Raw genomic sequence first — 26,411 nt, forward strand, 5'->3', positions numbered from 1 at the left:
GTGGAAATGGTGAAACCTCCAGAGAAAATTCAAATCAGAAATAATTTCGTACAAAATTGAATATTTTTCTTTTTCCATTTAAACGAAACAAAAGAAAATATACTAACTAAAACGATGCACCAATGCGATGAAAACAAAATAAAATATTCCTAAAAACTTAAAAAGATGACAAACTAAAATTTTTCCTGGTTATAAAGTTTTTAACGGTAATACTTTAAGTTGTTAAACAAAGGTATCAAGACATGTTTTAGAAATTTCTACTAAATCTATGCTACAAAGACAGCCTCGAAATCTCATAAAGTAAGTTAAATAAATTTCGTTAAAATAAATTTGCGTCTGAAATAGCATTTCGTCAGCTAGGTTTCAAGTCAATTTTAAGATTACTTTTACATGACTACATACTTATTTTTAAATGAGGAGGACTGTCGAAGAAGTAAGATCACGTCAAAAATGATACTGAATAGAAATCTACTTATATAATAACCATATTCAAAATAAACGTTTTTCTTTAAAATTCTGAGTAAAAAAATATAAAAACATTTTACAAGTGGAATAGCTCTATCTCCTTTCTCACTGGATAAAATCGTCAGTGCTAACACTCGTCTCAAAATCTCTGAGCATTATTTTCGTAATGCAAGGTCTTATTTATATTACAATATTGTCTTTTATTCGCTGCTCATTTATTTAACGGTCTGTGATATTGTAAACAGTCTTATAAACACAACACAGTCTTTATTTCAATAGTTTAATTTAAAAAACTTTTGAACAAAGAAAGTTTGTTGGCGTGTCTATCAGGAATGGAAATTATTCAGATTTTTTGAACAATTTGCTTTTCTTGTGAAGTTTGTGATGTGAAACTTTGCTACGTTTCTTTCCCATGGTTCGAGCCATCATACCATTGGTGCAGCAGCTAGCGCGACAGGCTGGTGCACAGGCTTGTGAACATCCTGGGAAGATTGGACAACTTCCCATACCGAGAGGTTGTAATACGACTGGAGCTTGTTGGATGACGAGTTGTTGTTGTGGAATTTGAGCTTGTTGATTCTGTTGGCAACATTGTTGTGAGCATTGTGGAGCACATGATGCTGAACATCCAGGCATCATTGGACAACCACCAGCCATTGGCATGGGCATCATTGGGGCTGGCATTTGGTTTTGTTGACAACAAGAAGCTTGACAACGTGGTGCACATTGGGCGGCACAGCTTGGGGATTGAGGACACGCGCTTTGCATGGGCATCATTGGGGCGGCCATCATTGGTGGTGGCATCATCATTCCTTGTTGTTGTTGACAACAAGATGCTTGACAACGTGGTGCACATTGGGCACCGCAACCGGGGAATTGTGGGCAAGCACTTTGCATTGGAGCGGCCATCATTGGTGGCATCATCATTCCTTGTTGTTGTTGGCAACATGATGCTTGGCAACGTGGGGCACATTGGGCAGCACATCCAGGGAACTGTGGGCATCCGCCGGCCATTGGCATAGGTGGAGCCATCATTTGGGCCTAGAAGAACGAAAAAAAGATTATATGATGTATGAACATGGTCATGATGTGAATGTAACCTTCAAAATGGAATGTTTTGTTCCCATGGTATCAAGACTGTTTTAACTTAGAAAGTCTTGCTTTCAGATTTGACCCAATCGAATCGTCAGGTAGAATTTCAATGTGATATAGAGAAATGTTTAATTCAAATGATGAGTAACGTTAGCTTATTGTAAATCGACGAAATCTGAAAACAAAAAGTTTTTTATAGATTTTGACCCTAGTGGATTTTATGAAAAAATCGAAAACATACAGCTTGGTAAGGGTTTTGTTGACAACAGCTTTGAGAGCAGCTTGATTGACATGGAGTTCCACATCCTGGGAATTGTGGACAGGCTGTGAATCCGGAAGGAATAGCAGGTGCACTGAGAGAAACAGCGGCACCACAGCATACTGGGTTACATTCTGGATAACAATCACCGGAACAACCAGAAGGGCAAGTTCCGCCGGTCACGGAGACAGCAGAAACACGTCCAACACCTATAATTACAAAGGGGAAAATATAAATCAATTTCTATAGGTCTAGAGGGAAAATATGCAATTTTCAATAATGGCTCGAAACCATTGATATGGGATTTTAGATCCAAAAGTTTGTTCACGCTAACTGTTCACCCTTTTCTGCTATCATCTGTAAACCCCTCTTTAGGGATTAGTTTATAAATACACCGTAATGGTTTCCAAAAAGGAAGCAAAAAAGTGAAAATTTATTGATGATTGTTAAAATCACGCCTTCCAACAGTCCCTGTGCATATGAACAGATCACCGGATGAATAGACGTACCTGGGATAAGACGGACAGCCAAGATTTTGACGTCAGTTTGTTTACGTAAGATGTCTCTCAATTTGGTGATTGGGTCAACTGGAGCACGAATGTCTGGTGCAAATCTCAACATGGTTGATGCAGCAACTTCTCCATTGTCTCGTGGCCTGATAAAAGAATAGTGTAAAGGTAAGAAAAGTAAATTAATTTTATAAAATACAGTAAACTCCCGTTAATTCGACCTCCGAACCATTATTCGAATCTTTCTATAATTCGAATAACATTTTTGTCCTATTTAAGATTGAATTAGAGAGAGTGAACTGAAAGTATAACGAAATAGGTATATTGCTTTGGCTTAGTACGAGGGATTGGGAACGGAGATTTCTACTTACATGAATTGGTAGAAAGTGCTTCCAACATACCAGATATCACCTCCGTATGAATCGTTGAACTAAAAAGTTGTAAAAAGTAATGTTATAGATGGAAAATTCTGAAATTATCAAATGGCTTCACCAAGCTTTTATTTGATTTCAAAAAGTAATAAAACTCCGAGGGGATACAAACAATCAATTCGTTCGTGCTGTCAATTTGAAGTACTTTTTTGGATACGAGTGTTTTTGCAAGTACTTAGATGTAGAGACGGCGTAGAAATGAACTAGAACTTACAGCTTTGTCGATTGTATTTTTCATGGTGTTGTATCGTTGAGTTCCTGGCATAGCCAACTCATTGGTGAATTGAGATCCTGGGAAATACAGATCCAAAGCAAAGCTCATGACACCGTTTGGTCGGGATCGGCAAATGGACGGTAATTTATCGGAGCATTCTTTGTAGTTCCATCCATCTTTGGAAGAAGTGATACATTTGGATCGTGCATCGTTGGGATGTGCGTACAACCATTCGTAAGATTCAAAACTCCAATCAGAATAAACGTATGGTGTACCATCAACGAATTGGAATCCACCTTTGTTAGCAGTATCGGACATACCGACCCAAGCTTGTTTCTCTTTTTCCATCATCATGGCTGAAAAAGGAGAACAGGAATCAAAACCTTTAGTAAGTGTTCATCACCGAATAAAATGTATGGTGTTTTAGAGCGTAAAAGTATTTATTCAAAAATCTGAATGCAATCGAATTTATTGTTTCAAACTTTGGTCAAAGAGTGGTTTTCTACTATACCGAATCTCAAGTTTTTAGCCCGTTATCGATTCTGATTTGCATAATGTGCGAATTTTACTTACTTCTCAATAAAGTTCCTTCTTCCATAGATTCAGCTGAAGCTAATGAAGCTTTGAGGATGTTACAATGATCAACTGCATCTGGCCATGATAATTCATCTTCAAAGAATTTGAAACAACTACATCCATGTAAAGTCCAACCGTCGTCACATTTCACTGAAGAAAAGAAAATGGGTTTGAAAAATAATTGGGTATTCGAATGATATTTTTCGGTCGCTTTCCAAAAAACATTTTGTTTTTCTGTTTTATCACATTTCTGCCATACTATCCTCAATCACACATCTTCTCGCAGACCCGTCAAGATTTTTTCAGCCAGCGAGGACAAAGAAACGGACTGAAAATAGCACAATATATCCCAGTAAGGATTTGTTTGTTTGATTATCTTCAGCGCAGTCAAAAATTGGAGTACAGTTTTCCACTGGGGACGATATTTTGGCCAATTTTTCCAATATGAAGGGGACCCATCGGGTTTGTGAGTTTAATTTTATAAGCAATCGAATTCTAACAGTTATGCCCCTAACACCTCAATAGATTTCTGGGGTTTTTAAGTTTCGTTGAAAAGTAGAAAATCTTCTCACCGTGTCCGCATTCAGCATCACCTGCACCGGTAACACGGTTGACATTCTCATAGAAAGACATTGTCTCGTTATTACCAGGTGGGTTGAAGTACATAACAACGTACACTGTACCATCTGTAGCTTTTTTACCGGCGAATCCGGCAACTTCACTACCTTCCCAGATCAATTGAGAGAAATCGGCAGCATTGTCTTTGAATTCACTTTTGACGTAATCGTAATTCTTGATTTGATCATAGCTAAAAGAATTAGGTGGGAAATTGGATTTCCATATCTCATCTTAGACGTATTTTCTTCGCTGAAAATTCTAGAAGCTGGATGAGGGTAGTACAGACTGATGTAATATATTTTCAAAGATTCTCACAAGAAACCTTATTAATGATAATTCGTGAAAGAAGCAGGTGTCTTCAGGGTTATAAAACGGAGAAGATTCTAATAACACCATTGAATTTCCTCCAAATAAAAATTGGTCGAAAACAAGTAAGGCTGCCGTGAATCAGATGAAAAATGTGAAAAGAAATTCAGACGTTAAGTTTAAGTTAAGACAAATCTAGGTCAAAGTAGGTAAGAAACTTACATCTTAGCTGGGACCAAGGTTCCAAAATAATTTCCATTTTTGACATCGTTAGCATCAGATGTAGAGAAAATGATTTGACCATATTTGGCTTTGCCGTCTGGTTTGACGACGCCGGTGTTGGCAATATCATCTGCGTGTTTTTGTGCTGCGTCAGCACATACGGGACAATAACCCAAAGGCGTGGCGTCATGCATCAAACGATATCTGTTTGTTTCTGACAACATTTTCTTGACGGTGATTTCAGCAACTGAAAAATTTGATCAGATATGTGTGAGTTTAGCAATCGACATATAATTGTGTTAATAGCGTAACGGTACGTTTGCTATTTTTTCAAACGTGAAATCTTATCAAATAAGGCTATTTTAGAAAACAAATGGCGAGTTTCAGCATAGACATAGAGAAAGGAGTTAAGCTTTAGAGACTTGCTAAATAGACGATAGTCTCCAATAAAGTAAGTATGAGATAGTTATAGATAATTGCGCATATTGAATTTCAGAACATAGTCTCGTTTAGTGTGAAATATCGTAAAATATAAAAGGTCTTACGTTTTCCATCAGTGCCAAATACAGGATCATCGGAATCAGCACGTTTTACTGAAAAAGGCGAAATATTGAAAATGAAATTGATTCAAAACGACATAGAAAAAGAATCATAAAAAAATACGAAATAAAGTTGTAAGAGAAATTCTCTTCCAGTAAACCGAAAATAATTTTCTAAAATGTTCCAGCGTCAAAGTGAAATTTTCAGCATTCAGAATGTCTAACTATGAAAATGCAGTGGAGTCTCCATAACTCGAACCCGTATAGAGAGTACAAATACGAGTTTGGGAGTAAGGTTTATACGTTCATCGAGTTATAGAGACTCTACTATAGTATCCTTCTGGTTATAACCACGTCCCTTTCGATCAAACTTTTTGAATTCCACAGACCGTGTAACAGTAAAGTGTCGTACCTTTTTCGATGTATTTGGCGTGGCATGCCACCAAAAGGGTGAACACACAGATGGCGATAATTTTCATTATGCCGATCTAAAGCGGTACTGAATATATCTATAATAAAATAAGAAAAAACAAAATTCATAGGAAAGCAACAACAAAATCCATATAAAAAATCCAGGTTAGAATTAAAACAAAACAAATGATCCACGCCAAAGAGCCAAAATTAACAAATAATTGACATTATAAAAATATTTTCATCAAATTATAAAAATTGATCTTACTTTGAGTCGAGGGGTGTTTTTTTCGTTTGCCGAAATTCCGATCTCCCCGAAGAAATTAAAATTATTCAAGCGCATAGACAAAACTAAAGGTGCGTCGCATTTATTTACGAATTCCATTGTTCAAAATCAATCAAGCATACTAAACTGGCATTGAACAATCAGTTTGACAACAAAATCTTCTTTTTTTCTTATTTGAAGCATTATTATCAAAGTTTATTTGTTTTTCCGCAGAGAAGCACTCTATATTCGAACGTTCTAACAATTTGAACATCTGGCTGGCGGGAACAGATTTTTTTTTCAAAAACAATCACAATACAAACTTTACAAACAATGTAAACAAAACACTTACCAATTAAAACCAATTAGACAATATTTTGAACAAATTTTCTATTTGGACATTCTATAAATGAATTGAGGTTTAACTCTTTCCTTTTGACAGTTCTATGAGAATAAATAACTCAAAAAACGCCAAAAAAGCTAGAGAGTGAGCAATTTTGAATATTTCAGGAAACTACCTTAATTTTGAACCGAAAATAAGAAAGGTTAAGCTCAGGAAATTTACTGGTTCTTAAAAATAGAACATGATTTCAAAAGGAATCGAAAAATATTTCAAATTATTTTGAAAAATATCTTTTTTTTTCACAGCTTCAAAAATTTATAAATATCAAAAAATTTTAAGATTCAATAATTATTAGTATTTTAAGGTAAAATTTTGAACAAATTTTCGAGCAAAATTTCAATGCCATAGAAAATTCTACATTTTTAAACCCCTAAAACCGCCTAGAAATACGTGCGCTCTATTGTTATTAAAAAAAAACATGAACTATTTTTAAAAAAGTTATCCCTTCTCAATGTGGTGCCGATGCCATGTGGGAATAATCAAATTCATTAAAAAACTTCATCAATTTGAACCATTCACTTCGCTGCAGGAGAAACCCTAAAAAGAAAACAATATTCTTTTACGTCTTTTTTTATAATTGGTGAAAGATTGTAAAAAAAACAAAACACCCCTTATTCTTTGAAATATTCTAATGTACTACGTCTAAATATCTAAGAACTAGAATAAAAGAACATCTTACATTTTCCCAAAACCGTCGCAGGAAGGATGGGAGGCCAAACTTTACGTTTTCTTGGCTTCTTTTGAACTACCAAAGAAAAAAACGCTAATTTTAAGTCGTTTTTATACCTCTTGATCTACTATATTTGAAGGACCATAGAGCGCCCAATTAATGCGTGCGCACTACAGTTGAAGCGAGTCAAAAAAAATTAAAAAATTCAGCAAGAATTATACTTGGAAATTCTCTAATTATTAATACAAATAATTCAAAACGATTAACTTTCCTCTAATTTTTACTTTTGAGAACAATAGAACTTTAAAATGTTTCAAATCCACAGCCCCTCTAATTTTTCACGCGTATCGTAGAAAGTCACAATTTTTAATTCTTTCCCGTTAAAATGGGGGTTAATATTTGTCAATGTCATCCTGTGAGATATTGTCAGCTGTCAAGAATCGTCAACTCTCTTTAATACAATTATTATGTACACAGCAAACTCTCGCTTATTCTAACTCGTATTTTTCTAATCTTTCCATAATTCGAACTTGTTTCCAGTCATCGTTAAGGAGAAACCCTCATTAAATTCGAATTTCCTTGTAAATCGAACAAATCAAATTCCCCATTCGAATTCGAATTAGCAAGAGTCAACTCATTATTTAATTCCCTCAACAATACGCGCTAAAATAATGGCAACTCTGATCGGTTAATCTTGCAAAACTCTATTCATGATTAGAGTTAGCAAAACACTCAATACTTTGAGTCATTACCTTGCTTGTTTTACTTTCAAAATGCTAACAATACATCTTTTATTCTTCAAGATCTACTGATGAGTCGGCAAAAGCTCTTTCAAGTATTACCTTCCGAATTGTTGTTGCATCCATCCTTGTCCTTGAGCGAAATAAGTTCGAATGTATTCCAACACCAGATTCAAAGTGGCCATACATCTCTCCACAACGATGGGTACCATTTTGATGACGTAATCGATTGCATCATTCAAAACGATTGCAGCTTTATCGAACATGGCAGGGTTTAAATTGTAGATGGTCTTCTTGAGTTCCATGAGATTTGTCAAGATGAACTTGTAAGCTTTGGGGATGGAGACTTGTAACCAGTTGTAGAATTGGGTGACATTTTCTTGGACAATTGGTGCGTAGGTTTGGTACAGACCCAATATGTAAGATGAAATAATGTCGTATTGACGTTTCAAGAAATACGTGATCTAAAATGAATAAATATACATTAAGTTGTTTCAACCACACATTATGATCATTCGAATGTAAGGAGAAATCAAGATGGTTGACGGTTGACTGTCAAAAAGAAGAATAGAGAAGAGCAAGGTAGAAATAAGAAAAACCATTCAGCTGAGTTACGGGGAGAACATAGTTAATCAGTAATAAGTAAAAGTAAAAGTCAACTGATTATCGTTGCAAGCATTTATGAAAAACCAGAATAATATAAGTAAAAAGAATTGCACCAGAAAGTTGCTCGAGATTACAAAAATGTTGTATTTTAAATGATAATCGGTACACAAAACAACGATTCTTTACGGACGAAATCCGCCACAAACCATTCCGCACAAACCTTTTCGAGCAGTGGTGGGATACGAGTATTAGCAAAGTCGCGTACAGGTTTGCTGTGTTTATAGATGGCTTCGCACGTGATTCGAGTGTAGTAACCAGTCTTTTCCATTACAGGGTCAACATAGGGAGAAACTTTGGCGTAATAAATCGGTGCATTTGTAGTGATGAAGCTATAAAGAATTACGATATTTGTACTTTATTTATTTTTAAACTAATATTCGGTTCAAATTCTGGTTTCACTTTGAAAAAAGAAACTGTCAAAGAATATATGAAGGCAACGACTTATCACGGTTTGTAAGATTTTAGAGTTAATGGTCCTGAGTCCTTGGTTTCACAACTCAAAAAATAACGTAAAAATGTAGAAGAAATTGGGCTGCACAAAGGGATTCCTAGATGTCACGAAAAAGGAGAAAAGGATTTACCTTTGGGCTTGCATTCTCTTCTGATCAGCAAAATTATAACCAGTCATTAGTCTTTCTTCAAGTCCATATTTCTTTAAAAATACATTGGTTCGACTTCCTATAAAAGTCACAAAAATAGACCATTTGGATGGGATGGAGAATTGAAATCTTGAAAAATGACAATCTAGTTGTTTGGCTGAATAATTTACTCAAATATTATTATAGTATTGTCCTAAATGATTAAACTATTCTTATTTTGTCATATAAATTTGGCGTAACAAGTCGAATAAACCTCCAATGAGGCCCTCCCAGCGGACCTTCAATTCACGTAATCACGCAAATCTTTAATAAATCCTTTAGTCTTTATCATGTTTTACTTGCGTTACCTGGATATCCTTTATTGGTGTAAAGATCAACAGCGACGAAGATGGTGGTGAAAATGAAGAAGTATTTCAAAAGTTTCCAGACGGATGATGTTTGTTGACGACGTTCCATCTCTTCATTGATGAAATACTGTGGAGAAAGATTGGTATATAATGGTTAAACAACTGATGAAGAATTTGAAGGGCATTAGCATGGTATGAATTATACCACCTAATAATCATTAACCCATGGCAATTATAATATATAACGGTGTTACTATATAACGCTTATTTTAAACGACTCGGGTCTAAGCGAATTCATTACAATTTGGATTTTAAGAGGCAATAATTTCTTAAGATTTTATCGAAGTTAACGATTTCTGACACTAGCCATTACACATAGAGAAAGTGTCTACTTTGCATCTATTGTTTCATTTTCAAAACAAAGTTAAAACGCATGCGTATAATTTCATTTTATAAACTTTTAGTCGTTATTATATGCAAAACACAAAGAGGAATGAATACGAAGGAGTGATACGGTCACTTTCGGTCGGGGTTGTGGTTGGTGAAATTTGTCGTTATTTTTTAATGTTGCGAAGTAGGCACTTTTCCCCCCTCAACATTAGGAAATCACATGTTAAGTGAATCTACTCTAGAAAGAAAATGAGCTAGCTTACGTTACAAATTTTGCGGCATTCACGGAAACCAGGCTAAAAATGAAAAGTAAGCATATCAATTAGAGTATCATGAAAAAAATATATCAAGAGATACAACACACCTTCGATTGTAACGCACTGAACTGAAGAAAAAATTATATCTAGTATATGAAAATCGTCGCTTTATAATCTTCGGAAAGCAAATATATTGTTTACCTTAAAGGTAAACATTTAGAATAGAAACGTACACTGAAAATGGCAGGCGCCTAATTTTGAATAGATGCTAAAAAACGACCTCCGAAATGAGGTATTTTCCGAAAAATTGTCAGCAATTTCAATATATAATAAACAAGAGCCAAGAGAATGCGAATTAGCGGAAATAATGGCCTTTTTCGGACTAATTCAGCATACTAGTTCCAGCGATTTAATTACTCACCTTTTTATCGAAACGTGAGCGATCTTTCACTTTTAACATTTTACCGATCATAGTTTGTGAAGCAGTGACCATGGGTCTTGATGTTTTGTGACGGCGGCCTTTTCTCATCTAGAAAATATAAATTAAGTAGAGTCTCTTTAACTCGAGTCTCTTTAACTCGAATCTCTTTAACTCGAATGTCTATAACTCGAATGTCTTCTTAACTCGAACAAGTTTTATTATACCTTTAGTTAACAATGCCTTATAAACCAGTTTACCTTAACACGAACAAATTTGTGTTACCCCATCCTTGTTCGAGTTATGTGGACTCCACTGTATAAATTGAATCTCTGAATCCAGCTTAAAAGAATTATACACTTAGTGAGCCTAGCATCATGAACGTATTGGCTAATTTATCAGGATCGAACAATATTTGTATCCGCTAATGTTATCACGTCAATACAATGTTTTCAGACATCACAACGTCATTCGACTCTGATAAACTTTCACCCAATCCCCTGCTAACTCGAAGATTTTTGTGATTGGAAAAATGAAGGTCATTTTTTCCCTTTTTACTTTTTAGACAAACAGCGAAAAGTCATTAAGCGGTGGAGGACCATAAAACGCTTACTGTATGGGGTAATGACCTTTTCCAGGTCACAAGTTGCAAAAACACCCTCCCTGACAATAAAATACAAAGAGAGTTGACATCTTTTTTGACATATAAAAACTTGAATATCCTTAAGGCTATTTCTCGGTCGAAACGAATCAAGTCAAGACTAGTCAAGACCAAATCAAACAGAACATGTATTTCAAATGAACTATACATACTGATACATACAGAAATATTTAACTTTTTTTCGTTCTTACCCTTTCAGCCACATCTGTTTCTTCGATATATTTCAGCAAAACACTAAGAAAAAAAAGAAAAGGCAACCTGCTTTACAAAAATTCTCGAGTAGTTTGTTCAAAGTATTTTCTGAAATGGTTTAGATTTAGTTTGATTACGTTAGAACCGCTAACATTATACTATTCAGAGGTACTCATAATTTTATTTTACAGTTAATAGCAGCAGTTGATAGAGAAGAAGAAAGGATTAATTAAAAATTTTAATCAAAGAAGGTTAAATGATATCTGTAAAATAACTCATTGATTTCAAAAAAGAATAATTGAAAACTCTGGGATTCGAGAATGTACCTTGATTGTCGGAGATAAGCCAAGATGTTTTCACTCCACCATTCCAAGAGATCTGGGTTGGACACCAAATAATCACTCAATACATCGCAAATCTGAAGGGATAGAAGATATCAAGTAAGGGATAAACATTCAAGGATCATTATTCCATGCAAGGTTCTGGTGATTCTTGTGATTATTTTTGACTACTAAAATCCGTCTTTTTGGCGCTGTTCTTACTAAAAATATGAGTCAAATTTTTTAGAATTTAAGTTTTTTAAAACAATCAAATTCTGTGATCCAACTGAGATAAAAAGATAGGCTGGCAAGTCATTTAATGGAGGGGCAAGAATGGAAAACTTCAGGAAGTTTTGAACAGAAAGCATGGTACATAGTCTATTCTGTGCATTTTCCCCATTTTGCAGAGGCGTTCGGATTTTCGAACCAACGAATGCTAGGTGAACACTTTTGGAGATCTTTCAAAGGAGAAATCACGGTATTCTCTTCGGCTTCTTAGTTTCAATTTTCCATTCCGTTATGCTAATTTTACATTTTGCTTCTAAAGAGCTCGAACAACAAGTTGAGTTTCTTATGGTAATAGGCTAGTCAGCTTTCAGGCGACGTTGCTTCTCGATAAGTGCGAATGAATAGTAGTGGGACCTAAAAATTTGTGTAAGATCTTCAACCCCTCTACACAATATGTACTGGGAAGCGTCTCTGTCAAAAATCATGCTCAATTATGAAGATTTTGTTTCAGCGTAACAACCACGGATAAACAAGTGAACAAACAGATCTCGGATCAAACAAAACAAAATCGTGAGTTAGCAAAAGTTTCAAAAGCCGCATCAGAATATTTTTTTATAGTATATTAAGATTGAGTAAGAGTGAGATTGTTTAAGCATATAATTCATGTGGTGGTGACTTGAACTTCAACATAGTAATAATAATTATTATTTTGTGGGCTACAACAAAAGTTTTCTACGTTAAAAGTGTTCAAAAGGTTTTTGATTGTTATGTGTTGAGTTGAGTTTAGAACACTTTCTTATAGTTTGTTTTTAATTTAAATTCTTGATTTTGAAAAAATGTCAAAATACATATTTATCATAATACATATTTCGTTTGTCTCTAGGTGAAAAATTTCCAAAACAAGATTTTAAATGGGAACTATCAAGAGGATAACTTGTATTTTAATCATCGGAGCATTAGCTATTTACTTTATATCATCAGTAGACTTTCAACAAATCTTAGATCCCAGGACGTTGGCACGTAGAGTTTTATCAAAAGAATTTTTAGAGCACCAATACAAAGATTTACTACTTCAAAACTCCCTAAAAGTTGATGAGTGGATAAACATTTCTGAGTCCCAAAACTACTCTTATTACGGAGATAACACTTGTCCTACGAATAAATACCGTTGGAAATTGAAGAATATATTACAGCGATGGGACAGCATAGCTAAGAAGAACAACATCACTTATTCGCTAACATGTGGAACGTTACTGGGCGCTTGGCGGACAGGAGATCTAGTACCGCTAGATGCTGATTTAGATGTTTTGATTAGTGCTAAAGACCATTGGAAATTGGATAGAATCAAGGAAAAGAATATGAACTTCAACAACCATGATGGTAAATATCATTTATATCTGCAACGTGATTGGCAACAACCATATGAAGGGCGTGGTCGGTACTTATGCAATGGACAAAAAACAATCAGTCATAAAGACCAATGTAGTTTTATAGAACCTTTGGGTCGTCTCATGAGATTTGGAACGCATGTTGATATCTACGATTACACTTTAAGAGATGGAATGCTCATTGATCCTTCTGAAGGGTACCATGAATTGAGAATCGCGGATATTTTTCCACTGAAAAAATGCATGTTCTTGGGCATGGAAATGAGATGTTCCAATAAACCAAAAATCCATTTAGAATCTTTTTATTCAAACTTGAAACCAAATAAAATATGTGTTAATGGAAGTTGGGTTAAAATGAACGATGCTTAGTAATTTTTTACACTCTTTCTTTGTTTGAATCGACCTTCTTTTCATGCTTCTTGCGCGCCAATTGACTTTCTACCGGGTGCGCCACAAAAGAGTTTCTCTCTTTGAAACTAATTTTCTCGAAATCTAAGAATTAAGAAACAACCATTCCTATTCCATCAGAAAGAAGATAGATAAACTTAAATTTTTATGGGTCATTTATTAAATTCGATTCATTAGATCAAAAGTTATGCTCAATCGAATAAAAATGTTACTTTCAGAAAGTGCCCGAAAACGATAAAAATTGACCTATCAAATTTTAATTCTAAAATAGGCAATTGCAAGAGGCATGATTGAGACCATTTTTCAGTAATTAAACACATAAATTATGAAACTGATGGAACGAAAGGGTTTGAAACGTTCATCAAAATCATTTCAATTTACTTTGAACGAAATTTTCCTCCAGATTTTTGGCTCTAGACTGGATAAAGTAAATGTAAGGCTGGATGTACTTCGAAACTTATATTTGATGTATTTTTATGATTTTTACCAGATTTTTTGGCTTTTTTCGACGAATTTTCTGCCTTTTATTGAAAATTCAATCTTCCTTTATACAACAAATGGTCATTTACACAGCTAATTATTATTTTTAATGACTGAAACGAAATTACTTATGCATCATGTAATAATTATGCTTCTGTTTAATTTGAAAGGTCGATTTTTTAACGTTTTTTAGCACTTTCAGAAAGCAACTTTTTTATTCAATAGTGCATAACTTTTGATCTAATGAACCGAATATAATAAATGACCCACCATCAAAATTTAAGTTTATCTTTCTTCTTTCCAATGAAATAGAAATTTTGTTTTTTAAATTTTTAGATTTCGGGAAAATTTGTTTTAAAGAGAAACTTTTTTGTAGCGCACCCGGTATCTAATTTCATTTATTTCACGATTAGGCGACAATAAAAAATGTAGTGTTTCCGGAAACCGGCCAGGTGAAAATATTTTTTTTTCTGACCTGGCCGCAGACTATGGGTTCATCGTATGGTTCATCATAAAGAAAATTAGTTGACCGTTCAAGCTATCAAACGTCTTTGGCCGCTTGTAAATCAAGTTTTGTTCGTTAGTAGTTGATACATTAGTATTCAGGGCTTACTTCATACTGGTTGTACACAAAAGTTATCTTCAAAGCTCTATTTCAATGAGTAAGTTATCATAAGTAGCAAAAAAATGTTTTTTTTCCGGCTGGCTTCATGAGAGCTTTTTTCCTTCACCCGCACTTCAGAAACACTACATTTTTTTATTTTCGCCTTACATATAATGTCTGGTGCAGAATTTTGATTCACGAAAAGTTTATTTTTTGGTCGAATTTTGAAATAGAAAAGGAAAATGGGTTCATAATTTGATCACAAAATACTAGTCAAGTGAAAACACTAAACAATAAAATTATTAACAATCCACAAATCGTAAAATACGTCCAAGTTTTGAAATAAATCCCTCACTTTCTTCTTCATGATTTTTTGTTTGTTTTTCAATGGAAAAAAAAGACTGGGAATGAATTTGCTGTCAGCTTGATGAAAGTTGAAGAAAGAAAGGCTACCAGGTTATAATTTCATTGCTGCCAGATTGGATACTTTGTTTTCTTTGGCAAAGAGGGTGAAAAAAGGAATACAATCTTACCATATTTCTCTCTCGTCCTTCTTCCATATTTTTAAGTTCATCAAGAAGTTGCATGAAAATGTTCTTCCTTTCTTTGCAAGGTTTATCGGCTAATAACATCCTCTGAAAGAATGTAAAAAGAAATTCAGAGAGAAATTTTAGAGAAGTGAGTTGTCTTAAAAAAAATAAAAAATAAAACTTTGGTAAATGTGGAGCTACCATTTTAGCTAGAGTATTTTATTTGGATTGGTACCCAACCTAAAAGCTGCAGAATTTAATTAGCTTTTCAGGGATAGCTAATTTTTTATCAAAAGATTTCTAGTTCTTGAGTTATAACAAAATAACCGAACATATCCATTTTGTCAAAAAATGTTGCGGGGGACAGCGTAAAAATATAAAAAACAGCGGGGTGGAAAGGTTAAGTTTAGGCGGAAAAATAATTTGTATAAATTGAAGACAAATATATATGTAAAATAAATAAAAATAAATCATTCAGTCAATTCCGTTCGATTTATATGTTCTGGCAGTCATTGAATTAAAATGTATGTGGGTACATAATCAATACTACCAGGTTCTTACCCAGGCCATCCACTTTGAAACATGAAGAGGTAACTAAGGTAATTAAGACTTCACGAAAGTCTTGAAATGTGATAAACCAACTCACCTTCATCAAAGAAGCAAATGGTTTCAACTCGTCAATCAAACTAAATTGGAAAAGAACACAAAAGTTACTTGAGCGATAACTAATACACCTTTTCGACCATAGTCGCGCGTGCCACTTTATCATTTAATTACCCCCCCCCTAAACTCGATCCAATCCTTTTTTACACCTTTTTCTATTGTCTATAGGTGCGAAAAAAAAACATTGGGACGGTTTTAGGGTGGTAAAAACGGACAAAAAAATACCCGCACCGCACAATTGGAGACTACGATCGAAAAGGTGTATAAGATGTCGAGAGATGTTTAACTAGTTTAAAAAGGAATACCAATTGTGGAACGTCCTGCAAAGGACGCACATACATAAATTAGTCTCCCACTGTCCATAGACAATAAGAATAAGGTTAAGCAGTGTTATGTACAAATTGCAGGGAAAAGATTGAAGAGCGATACAAGTTAAACAATTAGATTTTAAAAGAATCAACTTTTTGATAAAGAGGGAATTCTTTAGTCAACTTTGAAAACGAACATTATAGAGTTTACCTTGATGTGTGTTGTAAAGGTGACTTGCCAAAGATAACATTATATAATTGCAGAAACGATTCTGTATCTAACATTGGTTTTTGTATAGGTTTATCTTCCAGTTCGCTAAAAATATCAATTTGGTTGACATTTTAGTTAACGTTAAGCTAGCCTTGCAAAATATAACCAATATGTAAAAAAAACACGATGTAAAAGGTAATATTTTTACTACTGTTTTCATAAAATTAGGTTGTCTAAAAGTCGGTGTCTAAAAATTCCAATTCTTTTCCTTAAATCCTCAAAGGACAGAATTTCTAGTAGCTTATTAATAATAGTCAAATAAGTGTAACAAACATCGTCAAATTTTCTTTTTTTACATTGATTTCAGGCACTTGACCACTTATTTGAAATGAATAATCTTAACAAAAAACAAGTACATGGAATACCTTAGTATTTCTTTCAAATAGTGGACAGCCGCCACAGCATGTCTCTTCTTGTCTAACACAGCAAACATAGACGACCACCAGACTATAGAGAACAAAATTATGGTAAAATCATATTTCAACTAAGAAAACGAGCATTACACAAAATGTATCTTTCTCATTTGTAATTGAGGAGCAAAGGAAGCTTTTTTCATTTCAACCAAACTAGCTTTGTTAAAGACACATAATCGATACTATCAAAACCTGAATAATATTTGGTCCCTTTATAAAATAAACACCCTTTAGAGTGATAAGCACAACACAAATATGATACAGAATATCTTTAAAGAATAAATAGAAAGTGATAAAACAAAGTACCAGATAGTCGATTTTCAAGTGTGCCTACAGGTTGGCCAAGAGCCCACATGACAGCAATGTAGGTTTCAGCTGTTTTTGATTTAGCGGCAACAATTTCATTACAATTTTCTTTTATGACGGTTGGTTCAAGTTGACACAGTAATTGAATCATGATTCGGTCAGCTAAGGTTGAATTTCCTACCAAAAGAATAATTTTACATAAGATTGATTGTTTTGAAAATACCAGATAATGATCTAGTGTATAAAATCAATAGTATGAAAGTGGCCATACAAAATTGTTTCTAATTAAGGCCAAAACACTTGCTGTGCACAAGAAAAAAAAGAAACTCCTGTTGTTGTTACCTTGTTGAATATCAGTGACCATGCCAGCAATAAGTGAAATATAAAATGTTGCAAGATTCTTCTTATCACATTTTTTCATCAAGTCCTCCAGAAGTTTGTGAACTGCTTTGTCAAGCTCTGATACCGGAAAATCTAAAGATATATAATGGAAATCATTTTATTCAGTGGAGAAGAAATAAGTGTTATTATATAAAAACATCACAACAAAAACAGTAAAAACAGTCTTACAATTTAATTAAAGCACAAAATCTTCCAGGGCCAATATCATGATGGCCTGACACTTGAATTTCCCCAAATCAGTTTGGACCCAAAGAGTATAAATAAAGCCTGAAAAGACTACCAGGAAGGAAAGACATCAAAATAAGTGTATCTGTGTAATGGGGGATCAATTCAACAATTTCATCAAATATGCTGCATTCCTAACTAACATAAACTCAGCCTCAACGTGCTTTTAAAAGCATTGATAGGGATTTGAAAAGGGCAATGCTGGGTAAACAGAAAAAAAAAATTAACAACTAAATGGACCTGACTTTATAAAAGTCAAATTAAATAACAGGAAACCACAATACAAATTAACCTGTTTCGTGTTTCAAAAAAGCTAGGTCAGTTTTCTCAGCAGGTCCCTTGATTTGAGATTTGAGCCAAGCTGCAACTTCCTTCAACCAAATCTAAACCAAACAAGAAAAATTATTGTTTATTAAAATTTGTATTTTTTTATTTTACTAGAGTGTGTTGGTTTTGAATGACCCTTTGTAAACTGATTTTTAAGCTAAATTATTTTGGTCTATATAACTCAACAATGAAATAAAAAAAAGGCTTTTGCCTAAAAAAAGAATACATCATTATAGTTTGATTGCTTTCAACTGAATTTTTTATCAAAGATAAAACTATCAGAACGCAATTGGTAAACTTTAAAATGATTTTGCTTACCAAAGGATGATTATTGAATTTTTCTTGAATGGATTGAATGGTGAGTTTGAGGCCATCAATGTCAACCTAAAATCAAAAGAAACCGAGGTAAACTTTAATACTAATGACAAAATGAAATAAACATTCCTGTTTTAAACATATCAGTTAAATCATTTTGGTAGAAGAGCGTACTTTAAAAGGGCCGTATATAAGGTTGTATAACGGCCTTGTATAACGTTTAAACGGGAGGTGCCAGCAATAATACAGGAGGGAAAGTTTTCAAATGGATGTGTAACATTATATTTAAAAAAATTGATAAAAAAGCATGGGCGGGAAGAATGTGCAAACTAATTTTATTAGATACCTTTTTAATGAATTCGCCTAGATTCACTGTTTGGGCTGGTTTTGGTTTGGGTTTGTCTTTCCTTCTTGTAACATTTCTTGGTGATTGTTTTTGCTCATTTTGTTCAAAAGGAATTCTGGACGGATAATTTTCTTTGTCCGAATCATCATCATTGCGGAAGCCTGCTTCATACGCTGTCTTCTCTAGTTGTAGAGGATCTAAAGTATAACATGTTTGCATTATTAATTTCAACAATTGATTATTTAATAAACTTATCAGTCTTTTAGTTCAGGATTTGTTACAACAATATCAATATTCTGGTGTTTCATTTTTATCAGAATCCTTGAAATCTTGAGTGGGAGAACGCTATAACCTATTGACTCAGTTCAGCATATTAAATTATTCTAGCCATTCAGGCGCCATCACATTACAGAAATAAAACCCTAAAAGGTTTCATTTTTATCAGAAGCCTTGAAATCTTGAGTGGGAGAATTCTATAACCTTTTGACTCAGTTCAGCATATTAAATTATTCTAGCCATTCAGGCGCCATCACATTACAGAAATAAAACCCTAAAAGGTTTCATTTTTATCAGAAGCCTTGAAATCTTGAGTGGGAGAATGCTATAACCTATTGACTCAGTTCAGCATATTAAATTATTCTAGCCATTCGAGCGCCGTCACATTACAGAAATAAAACCCTAGAAGGTTTTTAATGTTTTGTAAGTTTGTTTTTTTTAAATTGTATAAGAAGTTTGAAGGATCTTTTGTTTTAGTGAGTATAATGTTACTTCTTAACCTTTACTACGCCGTTTTATGCGGTCTTTAAAAAGAGCTGCCCTACCGCCTTAAAGCACCTTTAATTCTCCTGAAATGTCTTATACAACAGACCACCCATTTTCGATTTACAGTTAGGGAAACCATCCAGGATCCTGCCATTCTATCAGCCAGCAAAATCTAAATGGTAGTTGTAAATGCAAGTTTCTTACCATTTTGCATCTAAAACAACCAAGAACATTGCTACTTACCAAAGCTGGAGACCAAAACAAATTATCTTGCAAGATGAGGGCCATCTAAAATGGTGGACGGAGTTGTGGAAAGAAAGAGGCGCCTGCTGTTTCGAGGGTGGTAACACCAAAACGCCCCATATGATCTCCCAACTTAAGGCGAGTTAGTTGTCGTGCGAGTTACGGCATGCACTCCACCGTGGCGCGAAACAAACGATGTTTCAGTGAATATCAATAATTATAAGAACATCTTATGTGCTTAACTTCAGTAGACTTTGAGTCAAATTTTTTACAGCCAATTAAAGCTGATTAAAAGCACACTCTGCTTATACTTACTATGTTTGCTATATCAACAAGGCAAAAAACGGTAAAAAAAGACGCGACCATAATTTTTTTATGAGCGCGATTATGATTTTTTTGATTACAGCCACGTACAGGACTCGCCAAATGTTCCTAGCTGTAATTCGATATGGCGGATGGAAAGAAAGCCGAAAAGGTCTATATTGATTAACCATAAACCTTTAGACCTTTCCATCCGCCATATTGAATTGTAGACAACAAAGCATCTTATAAAGAAATATTATACTCATTAGAATAATAAAAGATCGATATTATTAATTCAAAAAAATATATTCTGTTTTGACACGTATTCAAAAATTCCATGATACCGTAAGTTGGTCTAATATCGACATCCCTCGTCTTATTCTGACACCCTTTTTTAGAGACATGAATAATATGAAAGCTTGAACCACTGATTGAAAAAGAATTATTCCTCCTTGACCATAAGCAAAGAAAAACAGTACTACTATCTTTTCTATCAATTTCAGCCGATAAAATTAAAAAGGGTGTCAGAATTAGAGGCGGGATGTCGACATTATACCAAGTTACGGTATGGCCGATCTGTGGACAACAGGGTTTTTTGGAATTTTTTTTCACTTTGAAATCCTAAGAAATTTTGGAAAAGGTTACAAAAAATGGCTATAGACAAAACGCTGAATGACGGAATGCCGGAACCGGAATAGCTGTTCCAGCCGGAATAGGCCGGAATAGGCCGGAATAGCTATTCTGCGGAATATTTTTTAAATATTTTGTATTCAGTGGAATATGATTTTTTTCATTCCGCAGAATATGATTTTTTTCTTTTTTCCATAATCACCTATAATCAGCAATCGGCTACCCCATTGGCTGTTTTTCGTATATAAAGGAATGCACTCGCTTGTAAAATCATTCTAATACACCTTTCCCGGGGTGTTGTTTGGGATTTCATGTTTGAGTGTTTCCCTTACATATAAAACTAAGATAGAACTAGAAATAGAATTACTTGAAAAAAAGGCCTGGCTGTATATGCAGGGCTGTAGAGGCCTCAATTGGTCCCACCAGGGAACTTTGCCTGACTGCTTAGTCGGCCTTGAGCAAGGTATAAATAGCCAGAAAAAGTCCCCGAAAAAGCACTCCATGCTCTCCATGCATGCTCCACATCCACGGTTCAGGTAAAAGTCACAATTTTTTACCAGATTCCAAAAAAAGTGGTCCGAAGTCCTGAAAAGTTCGGGCAAGGCTCTAGAGAGGGGTCAGAACTCATCGTACCAGACCAGCTTGGAGTCCCCGGTGGGATGAAAAGCAGTAAGACGTTTCTACAACTCGTGAACCACGTGGTGCTGACATACATCTTCAGCCAAGTCTAAAAAAATACTCTGAGGGGTCCCTATTGAGCTCTGGGCCAAGTCAAGCGAAGGTATAAAATCGCTGAGAAATTTCATTACCGCACGGCTAGAAATTGGCCCAGTGGTTTAAGACGTTGGGTTCACGCACTAGGGATCCCTGGATCGAAGCGAGTCAATGTCACCTTTAAAAATTTTATCCAGGTTTTGATGTTTCATGTTTTTTGGGTGTAGATTCCAAAAAAATAGGTCCGAAGTCCTGAAAAGTTGACGGAAGGGCACTACGAGACCAGACAAGACCGTAAAGGACCTCTACGGAACCGTAAATGGCCCCCTCCTCTAGCACCGGACTGGGTAGGTCTCACGACTTGAAACTTTCTTGAGACGCCAAGCATATCGAAGCGGGAAGCATGCCAAATTTCATCACTCCCCCGTTATCGGTCGCCGGGCTAGAGGCTGTGCAAGGTACACTGCAGGACGTCCCCGTACTGACCATTGCCGGGTCGTACGGCGTTTTCAGGCGGTCAAATTTTCTGTGAGGTATAATTAATCTACAGAATCTAGTTCTATCTTAGTTATAACTAAGGGAAACTCAAACATAAAATCCCAAACAACACCCCGGTGTATTCGAATGACTTCACAAGCGAAGTAGTGCATTCCTTTACATACGGAAAAACAGCCAATGAGGTAGCTGATTAATGATTATAGGTAATTATGGGTGGTAATGGGTGGGTGGTTATGGATGATTATGGATGATTATGTAAATAGATATACCCTCATGGGTGATAAAAGAGAAAGATCATATATTATTATTATTATAATAAAAAATCATAATCCGCAGAGTAGCTATTTCGGCCGGAACAGCTATTCCGGTTCCGGCATTCCGTCATTCAGTGTTTTGTCTCTAGCCACAAAAAATGCATGATTTTCTTAATCATTTGGTCATCCGTCCCGAAAAATCCACATAAAATTTGCTCTAATTTCTCATTGTATTGGAAAATCCAAGATTTTTCTTTAAAAATTCTTGAATGTTACGGAAATCCTGAAGTTTTTCAAAACTAAATTGTTATGGAAAATCCATGTCGTCCACAGGGGGAGGGGGGTTGACTATACCAGACCCGATCAATCGAACTTGTCAAACCAATCGAACAATCGAACTAATCGAACTCCATCAAACGATTAAAGTTCGATTAAAAAAATCAATCGAACCTAATTGAACGCTCACAATTTTTGAGGCAATAGCAGTTCGATTAGTTCGGTCAGTAAAAAGTTCAATTAGTTCGATGATATTAAATCCTCATATATCTTCCCTCGCTTGCAAAAACTTTGTCCTGGCACGCGATTGCCATTTTGACAGTTCCCGGACTTAACAGCTTGACGTTTATTATACCCGGATATTTGTCTATCCGGAATAAAGTCCGTAGCCCCCTCTGTTGCGATTTCGCGCGCGGCCGAGTGGCGGAATACTACACCCCAGCAAACCCGCCTCTGGCGCTATAAGGATACAGGAAAAGTGTGTAATCCGTTATCGGAAGTAATTTCCCGATTTACATTCCAAATTTGGCTTTGAAAAGAAGCTAATATACGGAAGCGGAGCAGCACAAACTTGTCGAACAAAATTGGTTTATCGAACTGATCGAACTGAAACCCATTGATCGAACTTAATCGAACACTCACAATCTTTTAAAAAATCTTAGAGTTCGATTAATTTTTTTAATCGAACTTTAATCGTTCGATGGAGTTTGAGTAGTTGGATTGTATTTGTATATATTAATAACGGCACTGTCATCATTGACAATCAAACAAACGATACTCTGCCAAGAGCCTTGTAAACATTCCAACAACTTCCATCGAAATGATCTGCCACGGCTATGTCTACCATTTTAGCGCTTGGTCCGAGGATTGAGCCGAGAACTTCCGAGAACACTTGCAGAACGCCCGCCAGCTCCCGCGCGGGTGAAAAACTTTAATCTGTCAATCACATTCTCAAGCAAAAAGACGCAAAGCGATTCTAGCTTTACGATAGTGCCGCGGATCATCAGTGAATAGTATTCAATTATCATTATCCCTTTATTTTCATTTCTGTAACTTTGGCAAAAAAAAGGAAAAATGGAAAAGTTGTATTATTTTTTACTGCTTTATTCACATACTGGAATTTGAAAGATCTTTTATGTGGCATTTTTTTGCAAACTTCAAAAAACTGATTTTTGTCCTGCTTTTGCGGGACTTTAGCTTAAGTGCTTGCATGCAGCAAAGGGTACAGAGTCCAAATATGCGTTTCCCATAATTTTTGTATGAAGAGTAGTTAGGTCTATACTGAAAAGGGTCTATTTCGAAACCCTTTTGGACATGTTCATAAAACATAGGATGAAAGTTTACACATTGAAAAATGGCTTTTTAATTTGTTACTGATTTATCTCTCATTCTTTTCAAGACAAAAGACTTTGGTTTTTCAATTGTAAATAGATGATATTTTGTAACTGTCCAGGTTAGATTTCTAAATAATAAGCGAGGCTTAAGATATTAGCTCCCAAAGTCAGGCAAGAAAAATGATAAAAATGTAACAACTGGAAATTTTCCCAAAATGATAAATACATAATATCTCTAGAAGTAATGCATATTTTACTATGAAACTTTCACAGATGATAAAAATGTAACTCAGGAGTGTTTCTAGCTTTTCAAAACTGCTGAAAATGGTTTTATGATAAAACTGTAACAGTTTGAAATTTTAATTTTGTACATTTTTATCACTAATTTCAAGGAAATGGTTTGGGTCTACTTGATTGCAATAAGTTTAAATTGCAAGTCAAATCATTGATAAAACTGAAACATTGGTTTATTTTCCAATAATCAAATAAATTCCTGATAAATAAGTAACAGTTACTTTTTGATCCCATATCTTTTCAGGAAGGCAGTGTAGACCTAAAGCTCTAAAACAGCATCTAATAACATGAAAACCAGAATATGATTCTTCAATGGGAATCAAAACTATAAAGTGCACTTACAAACATCAATTTATCAGATCTAACAAAATTAATAACCACACTGTCATCATTGACAATAAAACAAACGATTTTCTGTCAAGAGCCTTGTAAACATTCCAACAACTTCCATCGAAATGATCTATCACAGCTCAGTTTACCATTTTAGCGCGGTCCGAGGGTTGAGCCGAGAACTATCGTATAGCGCCCGAGCTCCCGCGCGGCGCGCGCCGCGGGGATGAAAAACTTCAATCTGTCAATCATTTTCTCAAGCGAAGTGTACGCGAAGTGATTCTAGCTTTACGATAGTGCCGCGGATCATCAATGGATAGTATTCAATTATCATTATCCCTTTATTTTCATTCCTAGAACTTTTGCAAAAAAAAGGAAAAATAGAAAAGTTGTATTTTTTACTGCCCTATTCACATACTGAATTTGAAAGATCTTCTATGTGGCGTTTTTTTGCAAACTTCGAAAAACTGATTTTTGTCCCGCCTTTGCGGGATTTTGGCTCAAGTGCTTGAGTGCAGCATAGGGTTCAAAGTCCAAATATGCGTTTCCCGTAATTTTTGTATGAAGAGTTAGGTCTATACTGGAAGGGTGTTACATTACTTGCCTAAAGCTACTGCCACATTACCAATGCTTCAAAATTATCTTTGTTTTTACAGAATTGTAAATAATCCATTAGAACCTTAATAATTGATAATTTAGTAACAAAGTTACAATTTTATCATTTTCCTTGTTTGAGGAGTATATTTTTGAAATTTTTTGATGCAGTCCTTTTTGTTACATCATTATCGTCATTTTCACCAATTTTCAGCAAGATTACTGCAATACTTACCAAGTTATTGATAAAAATGTAAAAAAGCCATTTTTCAATGTGTAAACTTTCGCCCTATGTTTTATGAACATGTCCTTTTCTTCATCGGTAGGAAAAATAGGAAGGTCGTAATCACTGATTGAAGAATATGTTTTCCTCCCTCACCACTGAACGAAGTCAGTCACTAATTATGCATGGGAAAAAGAAAAATATCTTACCTTTCTTTTCAACTTTTGGAACCTCCCCCTCAACAAATTTCTTCTTCACTCTTCGCACATCAGCTTTGGTGACATGACTTTTTTTCTTGTTAACGACTGTTTCCCAATTATTGGACATACTACAGTGTTTTATGTATTAAGATTTTTAGTTGTAATAGGTTGAATAAAATGTGCTGAACTTTTTGGCTTTTTGGACCAGTAAAGTTTATGATTTCGACAAATATTTTGATTTGCCGCAACTTGTTTTCAAATTGATGATCGAGACGACACGAATCATACTTTTCGAATCTTGTGAAATGAACGCCAGTAAAACGCCATCAAAAAGATTTTTGATATTTTTCTGCAAAATATTTATATCAAGTTGAAAATAATTATTTATATAAATAAAATAATACTTTAGATTTGGTTTCAAAGTTAGATTTATTCACATTATGCTTAAAATTTATGAAAATACTAAACCCGCCATATGCCGCCATTCAGCAGGTCGCACTTGATTTTTGAGAATTCTTGGAATTTCGTCTTGATTTACCAACCATGACGTCATTACACTTTCGATTTCACTTTTAAAATGGCGACACGTGAAGAGCTTAAAAAATGCCAGGGAAAAAATGTTATAAAACACTCAGTCTGTCTGCTTAATTTGCTGATTTATGGTTTGTTGTTTTACTTAAAGTTTTTCATTGCACAGAGATTACCTGTTCTACTCATAAAACCAAGATTTTTCTCAATCAACCCAGTGCAATGTCGATGATTTCTTTTGGTTTTTTTTCAAAGCAAAATAATTTTTTTTTTCTGGATTTAAATTTCATTAAAAAACATTTTGATAAAGATTACACAACTCTATACTCCTAACAGCCTAAGGCTTTCCAGGAATGTTATGAAACAAATCCAATTTTTCATAATCAATATATATGACTACCGTCAACTGCTCTAACTTGGGACGATTGGTCGAAACATGGGACT

The 26,411-nt window shown here is 34.8% G+C and overlaps 2 protein-coding genes across 3 annotated transcripts; both read right to left on the bottom strand.

Moving 5' to 3' along the window:
- Positions 1–44: 44 nt before the first annotated feature.
- LOC136822798 (uncharacterized) lies at positions 45–5,988 on the bottom strand. Its single transcript, XM_067079102.1, has 11 exons — positions 5,911–5,988; positions 5,644–5,740; positions 5,238–5,285; positions 4,693–4,939; positions 4,119–4,354; positions 3,544–3,696; positions 2,971–3,326; positions 2,697–2,755; positions 2,326–2,471; positions 1,799–2,025; positions 45–1,506 (listed from the first exon to the last, which is right to left on the bottom strand). The coding sequence occupies exons 2-11, from the start codon at positions 5,708–5,710 to the stop codon at positions 805–807; spliced, it is 2,241 nt and encodes a 746-aa protein (XP_066935203.1). The 5' UTR covers positions 5,711–5,740; positions 5,911–5,988; the 3' UTR covers positions 45–804.
- A 536-nt stretch (positions 5,989–6,524) lies between these two features.
- On the bottom strand, positions 6,525–25,711 carry LOC136822801 (transmembrane protein 214-A-like). Of its 2 annotated transcripts, XM_067079105.1 has the most exons (20): positions 25,449–25,703; positions 18,785–18,981; positions 18,442–18,507; positions 18,089–18,179; positions 17,512–17,643; positions 17,170–17,346; positions 16,816–16,897; positions 16,391–16,495; positions 15,855–15,894; positions 15,212–15,313; positions 11,577–11,668; positions 11,250–11,292; positions 10,401–10,508; positions 9,986–10,018; positions 9,333–9,459; positions 8,968–9,064; positions 8,547–8,715; positions 7,823–8,184; positions 6,990–7,055; positions 6,525–6,847 (listed from the first exon to the last, which is right to left on the bottom strand). In XM_067079105.1, exons 1-19 carry the CDS (start codon positions 25,564–25,566, stop codon positions 7,031–7,033), a joined length of 2,166 nt encoding a protein of 721 aa, XP_066935206.1. In that variant the 5' UTR covers positions 25,567–25,703; the 3' UTR covers positions 6,525–6,847; positions 6,990–7,030. The 2 variants fall into 2 exon arrangements, with proteins under 2 accessions (XP_066935206.1, XP_066935207.1); XM_067079106.1 differs by lacking the exon at positions 6,990–7,055 and having other exon boundaries at positions 25,449–25,711.
- Positions 25,712–26,411: the final 700 nt, after the last annotated feature.

This window comes from Clytia hemisphaerica, unplaced genomic scaffold (genome assembly GCF_902728285.1).
Source record: "Clytia hemisphaerica strain Z4C2 unplaced genomic scaffold, Clytia hemisphaerica genome assembly, whole genome shotgun sequence".
NCBI lineage: Eukaryota > Metazoa > Cnidaria > Hydrozoa > Leptothecata > Clytiidae > Clytia > Clytia hemisphaerica.

Coding starts and splice junctions, on each gene's coding strand:
- LOC136822798 (XM_067079102.1), bottom strand. CDS start 5,710: ATGAAAATTATCGCCATCTGTGTGTTCACCCTTTTGGTGGCATGCCAC. Junction 4,355..4,692: donor ACCTTGGTCCCAGCTAAGAT/GTAAGTTTCTTA, acceptor TAATTCTTTTAG/CTATGATCAAATCAAGAATT. Junction 2,472..2,696: donor AGCACTTTCTACCAATTCAT/GTAAGTAGAAAT, acceptor TTCTTTTATCAG/GCCACGAGACAATGGAGAAG.
- LOC136822801 (XM_067079105.1), bottom strand. CDS start 25,566: ATGTCCAATAATTGGGAAACAGTCGTTAACAAGAAAAAAAGTCATGTC. Junction 16,898..17,169: donor ACTTGAAAATCGACTATCTG/GTACTTTGTTTT, acceptor TGTTCTCTATAG/TCTGGTGGTCGTCTATGTTT. Junction 9,460..9,985: donor AATGCCGCAAAATTTGTAAC/GTAAGCTAGCTC, acceptor CTTTCTCCACAG/TATTTCATCAATGAAGAGAT.